This window comes from Girardinichthys multiradiatus, chromosome 8 (assembly GCF_021462225.1).
Source record: "Girardinichthys multiradiatus isolate DD_20200921_A chromosome 8, DD_fGirMul_XY1, whole genome shotgun sequence".
Classification (NCBI taxonomy): domain Eukaryota; kingdom Metazoa; phylum Chordata; class Actinopteri; order Cyprinodontiformes; family Goodeidae; genus Girardinichthys; species Girardinichthys multiradiatus.
In genome coordinates, this window is record NC_061801.1 from 22,925,883 (window position 1) to 22,934,189 (window position 8,307).

At 40.1% G+C, this 8,307-nt stretch overlaps 1 protein-coding gene across 1 annotated transcript; it reads left to right on the top strand.

Annotated features, from left to right (window-relative positions):
• Positions 1–1,090: 1,090 nt before the first annotated feature.
• Positions 1,091–1,984, top strand: LOC124873035 (proteinase-activated receptor 3). The gene has a single exon (XM_047373513.1). It carries the CDS (start codon positions 1,091–1,093, stop codon positions 1,982–1,984), a length of 894 nt encoding a protein of 297 aa, XP_047229469.1.
• The last annotated feature ends 6,323 nt before the right edge of the window (positions 1,985–8,307 follow it).

Consider the following 8,307-nt stretch of genomic DNA (forward strand, 5'->3'; position numbering starts at 1 on the left):
TGGCGATACATCACTTTCAACAGGATATGTGCTCGTTGGACCTCGGGCAACACCCCACACATTAGGATTTCAGGCCAAGACAATCCAACATGTTGAATATCCCCAATTTGAGCTTGGAGTGGTCCCGACATGCTTCCGAGCAGACTAGGTCACTCTTCATACCCCACACAGCAGGAATATCCAAAAAGATTATCTTAAGGGCCATCGTGATGATCGGGGCATGTCGGAAGGGTAAGATTGGGTCAAAGATCGGCTTATAAATCCTGCCGTGTGGACCAGGAAGATGGATATCCACATTCATGTAGGATTTCAGTTTTGCCAAATTATTTCCATTGTCAGATGATAGTTTGACTCTGAAATATTCAAAGCTTGGGAAATTGTTTTATAAACAAACCCTCAAACTTCTCCACAACTTCATCCTTGATCTGTCTGGTGGGCTCCTTGGTCTTCACGAACCTCTAAGACATTTACAGAACAGCTTTATTCATTCTGTGATTAAAGTGCATACAGGTGGGTTCTATATACCTTAATAAATGACTTCTGAAGGCAATTTATTGTGATGAATTTCATTTAGGGGCGACAAGTCAAAAAGGGGCTGAATACGAATGCATGCCACACTTTTTAAATTTTGATTAATAAATAAATCAGTAAAAAAATCATGTATTGTTTTCTTTATGGTCTTCCTTGTGTTGGTCTATTATATGAAACCCCTACAAAGTGTGTTGGGGTTTGTGGTTCTATTGTGCAGTGGTATGAATGCTTTTGCATAACATTGTATATCAGGCATTGTTGTACACAGTTTTTTAGATGGTGTACCTTAAAGAATGCATGAATTAGGAATGTATAAAACCCTTTTTAACCAGTAGGCAATGAAACTGTACCTGACTTTGTATATGTACCACATTCCCATCTACATAAGGTGGATTTATGATCATGATCTCTTATAAAAATGAGAGCAAACACTTTAGATGTGATGCAACACTCCTTCCTGATCATCTTTAATGCAATTTTATTGTTGGCTGATTTTAAAATGTGTACTGATTTTTTGTTTAACAGAACTTTGTCCTTCTGCCTGATCAGACCAGTCAACATGGAGGTTTTTGACATCAACATCTCTGCGGTCTACATTACTCAAAGATTTGCAAATTTCAGTGGTGAAAAAACCATCTATGAGAGCTGCAAAGATATGCCAGGAGTTCTTATCTGGTATTTCAGTCTGCAGTTCACCAACATGTTCCTGGGCATCCCAACCAACCTCATAGTGCTGTGGCTCATCCACAAGAACAAGGGGGACTCCTCCACCTCAGACATCTTCATCATGCACCTGGCAGTTCTAGATGTGCTGTTCTGTCTCATCCCTCCCCTGGAGCTGGCCAGCATTGTCTTCCTCACCATTAGCAGCCCCTGGTATGTCCTGCGTTTCTTCTACGGCATCAAAGACTTTTCACCGCTCTTTCTGTCCTGCATCTGCCTGGACCGCTACATGGCTGTAATTCACCCCATAACCTTCACCAAGCTCAAGGACCGTCAGCACAGAGCAGTGCTGGCGTTTCTGGTTTGGCTTATTATTCTGGCCTACGCCTCGGCTAAATGCGTAGACAAGATTGTACAGTTTGAGCAGGTTTTCACAGTAATAATCCTCACAACGTTTGCTTTCATGGTGTTTTGCAACATAGCCATTCTCTGGGCACTGCGGCAGTCCGGGCCTGGCCAAGATGTGATGCATCCAGTGAAGAAGAGAGCCTTCAAGATGGTCCTGATTATCCTGGCCATCATTGTCTTCAACTACTCCCCTCCTGTTGCGCTTTTACCCTTTAAAGAATACTTCTCTCCTGACGTGTATCGGTGCTATATTCATTATATTGCCTTTGGGTTAATGGACTTTAGCAGCACCATTCAGCCTCTGCTCTATTTATCCAAGGAACAGTTCACATGTAGACTCAACTGCTGCAGAACCAATGCCAACGGGGCACAAACAAAGTAAGGCATATACTGGTATTTCTCAGGCTTTTTCAGAGTTAAATGTATGTAGATCAATTCATTTTCTGCCTGCCTTTTTCCAGTTCAGACTCACAGCAGGTTTGGACCATTTCCCAGGATTCACAGAACGTGAGCGTAGGATCATTCTGAAGACGCTGTGGACACCAAAAATCAAGAGAAGCACAAGGGGAGCATGCATCTCCAGAAAATTTGCCCATGCTGAAATTAAAAGCTGAACCAATTCTTGGATGGACCAACACAAATGTGAGACAGTAAACTACAGTGGCTGGAGAAGAAATGAAAATAATTCACTGTGCTGTGCAAAAATCTTGATTCATCAATTATTGTTTCATTTTTTGTTCCAAGGACTCTTAATAATCTTTCAGATTTGTCTTAACAAACAGCTCTTTTGGCTTTCTAGAAATGTTCTTTGGACTTTATCTGACTGTTACTCATTTTCAATTCAGTATGGCCACTATCTGTTTTTAAGAGACTCAACCTTGTCCGATAAATCATTCAGGCATTATGAAGCTTCTAAACTAATGGGATAATCCAGTTTTTGTATCTGCATAGAACAGAAAACTTAGTAAAGACCAAAATATAAATGAGATCTTCAGGTACTCTTGTAATTAGCAATCTGTTACAATGAGAGAATGTTTTTTGCTCTTTCTTGTGCTAAATCTATAAAAATGAACTAAAATAACACAATTTTCCACAGACACAGGAAAGCAGCTTAAAACACATTCATTGTATTAAATGGTCCACTGAAGAATGTTGCATCACTCAGTTCCTGTTTCAAGTCTTTGCTGATTCCTTGAAAGACATGGCTTTCAGATACTGGTTATCACTTGTCCATTTTTCTTACTGAAACAAACATTGGAAAAAGCAGCCAAAGTCCATGGAATTTCCTACAGGAACACAGAAAAACTACTAGTGAAGTCTTCCTTACTGAAAGAATACAAAGTGTAAAATTAACCTGCTGAAAACATGTGTTGTTAAGTGTGTCAATTGTCTTAGTTTTATGAAGAGATTCAGCTAATTTCAAAAGCAAAAAGAGAAAATCTGTGAATAGTCGTTTATATTTCAAAACAAATTTATAAAAAAAAAAAGAGACTTTCCATAGATTTGTTCAGCATGTTTCTAATATATTCAGATGATCGCTGATGTTATTCTATATGTGCTATTTTACAACAGTTTTTCAACAACATATGTTATTGTTGGGACCACAGCCATGGGTTTCAACACTAAAACTCCGGTACATACTTTCCTGGAACTTTTCAAAATAAAGTGCATTAACCTTCTTCCAGCACAGCCAGGAAAGGGGGTAACTGCGGACTTCCTGTGGCGCCATTGCCCAAATAAAAGCCCCCACCTTTCCACAAGTCTTTCTCTTTCCACACGGCCTCCGAGGAGGACGGTTCAGGAGAGTCCCGGCGCGCGAATGTCTTTTGCTGGCAAACAGACATAAATTCAACTGGATCCAAGGAAGCCATACGATCACCAATCATATGCAAAGTTAAGTAGAATGAAATACTGTCTGTGTATCCGGTATTTTCATTCATGAATGGGGAAATTAAGGTGTAAGAGTTGCTTACATTTTCTCTTCGAGGCCCCACAGAAGCAAAACTGTTCGAGAGAAGCCCCGAAGACGGCAGAGACCGCAGCGGACGATGTTCGTTCTTCATCCACAGCTGGAGGTTAGCGGGAAGCTAACCTTTGTTCACAGAACGAACGCACCTTCTGATCGGAAGGAACTGAAGAAGTTAGCGGGAAGCTAACCCTATCATTCACAGCCGCCCAGCCCTCTGGAGCTAACGCTATTGCAGAGCGAACGCAGAGGTTAGCTGAAAACCAACCGCTTGTTGACTGTGGACGTTTATTCGAACTTCATCGCCCTTGGACAACGTATACTCACCATGGTCAGAGGTTGGGTTTGGGCAGATTAACAGATTAACAGTTAGGATTAAATAATCTGAACGTTTTCATTCTATGAAGTTTGTTTTGTGGAACCTGGCGATCTTTAGCGCTAGTAGGCTAGCTACGGCACGCGCCGGTTCCGTGTTCTTTGTATGTTTTAAAGCTAAGATAAACTTTATTTAAAGGGTGGTTTTAACCAGAACATTGCTCATAACGCGCCGTCAGCGCTTATGCATTTTAACCCTGGTATTTTAAAGGTATGTGTTGATTCTGGTGCTAAGCTATCTTCTAGCTTAGCACTTTAGCTAGCTTCTTTGTTAGCCCAACGGCCAGCCGGTAAGAACACGTGTGCTAGCATTAAGGCTAGTCAACAGAAAGGTTGTTAGTTTTCAAGCTAGTGAATAATAGTCCCTGAACATCATTTGCTAGAGTTGATAACTAAGTAAACACCATTAAGCCCCATTTCTCCAGAAAGATTTGGCTCTTTTCCAAAATACTCAATAATATTTCTTCAAATATTATTTTAATAAATAAAGGCAGTTAATTAGACACCGTTGAGAATTAGTCATCCAGGAGGTTGGTTTTATTCAGCAGATCATTATTTAAAACATTATTTTATTAAAATAATATTTAATTTGATCTTGCATTGTGAAGGGTTGTCTAAATGTTGCTGATTATTTTCTAAGTTAGTTCCAAAACTAACTTAACTTCACTTCCAGATTCTTCAAGATAATCATTGGTTCTCAAACATAAACGTTGCATCACTCTTTTTGGTCATGATTTCTAATCATCTTTAATCAACTTGTTTATATTGTACATAGCCCATTAGTCTTCATTATTCTTTAATTCTGCTTGGTAGTTTAGTTGGATTGTTTTAGCATAGTAAAGAGTTTGTTGATTGAAATATGTTTGACTTTGAGTTTACTTATTTTTGTTAATAAATTCTTGTATTTTAAGAAATTGTGTGAATTCATTCCATATGTGTGCAGAGTTTATGCTGTTCAATAATGCCAGAGCTCGTCTCACACCTTTCTATTCTGTCCTAATACCATCGCCTTAATGGGGCTGGTATTCACAGGACAAATCCTTAACAGACCGGAATATTATTTGGTAAAATATTAAAATTAAATATTAAATAATATTCTCAGATTCATATTTACAATATTATCGGTGTTAAACCGGGCTTATATACACTAGCTTTAGCCATTTTCTTTATTTTTGAGTTATATTTTTCATTGTATTTCACTATGTTTTTCATTTCTTGTTTACTACTCAAACCCAACTAAATAACTAAATTTTGGACCCTAAGAAGAGTTACAGAAGAGTTACACAGGTCTCTGGGAGTCCACTTCCAGTTAAGCCAGTTGCCCACAGCCACCACAGCTTTACATTTCATACTGTCTATGTTTGATCATTTTAGCATTTTACAGAACATGTGGTGTTCCAGGTGGCTCAGTGGTAGAGCAGGTGAACCATGGCTATTGGACTATTTGCTGCATATTTTCCTTCTGTCTTGTCCCTTCTTCCTGTTGAGCAACTAATGAATAAAAGGGACTAGTAACACAAAACCTTAAACTTTTTTTTTGTGGCAATTTCTGGTGATTTTAACCATGCTTCACTCTCTGCTACACTTCCAATGTTTCAACAGTTTGTCAGGTGCTCTACCAGAGAAAACAAAACATTGGATTTGTTTTATGCAAATGTCAAGGACTCATACATCTCTACAGCAAGACCTCCGCTAGGCAAATCAGATCACAATCTTGTTTTTCTCTGCTCGAAATATAAGCCCCTTGTTCAGAGGCAACCTGTAATAAAGAGGACTGTGAGAAAATGGTCACAGGAAGCTGAAGAAGCTCTGCAAGGTTGCTTTGAGGCTACAGACTGGGATGTACTGTGCCAGCCACATGGAGAGGACATCAATACCATGACTGAGTGTGTAACTGACTATATAAACTTCAGTGTGGATAACATCATCCCCACCAGAACCGTGAGATGATTCCCCAATAACAAACCTAGGATCACCAGTGACCTGAAGGACCTGCTTAACAAGAAAAAAAGAGCCTTCAGAGAGGGAGACAGAGAATTATTGAAGAGTTTACAGAAGCAACTTAAAGTCAAGATAAGAGACAGCAAGGAGGTGTACAAGAAGAAGCTGGAGAGCAAGCTCCAGCAAAACAATATCAGAGATGTGTGGACAGGGATGAAGAAGATCACAGGCTTCAAGCAGAAGGATGATCTGGACAGAGCCAATGAACTGAACACATTCTTCAATAGGTTCAGTTCAGAAACAAGCTCAGCATCCTCCTCTCCTGCTCACAGCTAAACAGAGATCCCATCCTCCTTTGACCCACAGGACCCACAGCTGTCCAGTAACACCTCACATTTTTTATCTTCCACCTCAGCCCTAGACCCTTCTGCTTCTACATGTTTGCCTTCAACCATATCAGAAGATACTGATGCTTCCTTTGCTTCCCCCTTCCACCTGTGTGTCTCAAGAAGTCAGGTGAAGAGACAACTGGAGAGACTGAATAGGAATAAGGCTGCAGGTCCAGATCATGTCAGCCCTAGAGTCCTGAAGGCCTATGCAGAGCAGCTCTGTGGGATTCTGCAGCACCTCTTCAACCTTAGCCTGTCCCAGAAGAAGGTTCCGGTGTTGTGGAAGACCTCCTGTCTTGTTCCGGTACCAAAGAAAACTCACCCATCAGTCCTCAATGACTATAGACCTGTTGCCCTGACATCTCACATCATGAAGGTCCTAGAGAGACTCCTGTTGGCCCACCTGAGTAAGCAAACAGTAAACCATCAGGACCCCCTTCAGTTTGCTTATCGCTGTGTAGTTGGAGTTGAAGATGCCATCATACACCTGCTTCAACAAACCCACTGTCATCTGGACAAAGCCAGCAGCACTGTGAGGATCATGTTCTTTGATTTTTCCAGTGCATTTAACACAATCCAACCTGATTTGCTTTGTCAGAAACGCCAGAAGACTCAAGTGGAGGCCTCAACAATCTCCTGGATCAAAGACTACCTGACAAACAGACCACAGTTTGTGAGACTGAAGGGTTGTGAGTCTAACCAGGTAGTCAGCAGCACAGGAGCACCACCGCTTTGTGGCATGGTGTGAAAACCATCTCATTTTGAACGTGACTAAAGCAAAGGAGATGATTGTAGATTTTAAGAGAAACAGGAATAAGTAAAAAACTATTTCTATCATGGGAGAAGAAGTGGAGGTGGTGGAGGAGTATAAATACCTCGGTGTTCACCTGGACAACAGACTAGAGTGGAGATGCAACTGTGAAGCCATCTACAAGAAGGGACAGAGCAGACTGTACTTCTTGAGGAAGCTTAGGTCCTTTGGTGTTTGCAGCAAGATGCTGCATATCTTCTATAAGTCTGTTGTGGAAAGTGTGATCTCTTCTACCATCATCTGCTGGGGAAGCAGCATCAGAACCAGGGACTTAAAAAAGCTCAACAAGCTGATAAAAAAGGCTGGCTCTGTTCTGGGGACTCCTCTGGAACCTCTGGAGATCATTGTGGAAAGACGGATTCTTCATAAAATGAAGAACATTATGGAGAACTCTGAGCATCCTCTTCATACGACTGTCCTACAGCAACAGAGTGTCTTCAGTCAGAGGCTTCTTCAGATCTGCTGTAAGACGGAGCGCTACAGGAGATCCTTCCTACCCACAGCCATCAGCATCTACAACGGCTCTTTGAGGAAACCTTCATAATATGAGCTATAACAACATTTAATTTCCCTTTGGGATTAATAAAGTATTTTTGAATTGAATTGAACAGAACTTATCCACAGTAAATCAACTAACAGATTGAGCCTCTTCTGCAGGTCCTTTCCGATGTTAAAGGGTTTTATGTAACAGATAAACACAAAGTGGCACGGAATTATAAACCGAAAGGAAAAGGATATATGATTTTCAAAATGTTTCAAAATAAATGTGGGATACATTCGTATTCTGCCCCCTTTACTCAGATACTCCTAAATGAAATCCACTGCAACCAAATACCTTCAAATGTCACTTAATTAGTAAATAAATTTAGTTTAGATTTGTTTTTGTCTTGCCGCAGTCTACAGCAGACTGGAAAAATTTGACAAGATCTTGTTTCTGTTAAACACAGTTTAAATCTTCAACTTCATCCCTGCAGCAATTTGATCTGTTTCATGAGCCACAAACATATCTTATTTACTTTTCCACTTTTATTTCCTTTTTGTACAGGAAAATAATTTTTCTGATAAATGTTCTGCTTTTAGTACAGGACCATAACTTGCTGGCACAAAAAAATGCTTTACATTTTTTACATCTTGAAACTTTTAAGAAGCATTCTGGACTTCATAAAATATGCACAGTATAATTTATGATCCTAAAGTTCTGACTGAAGAATTCAATGATTTTA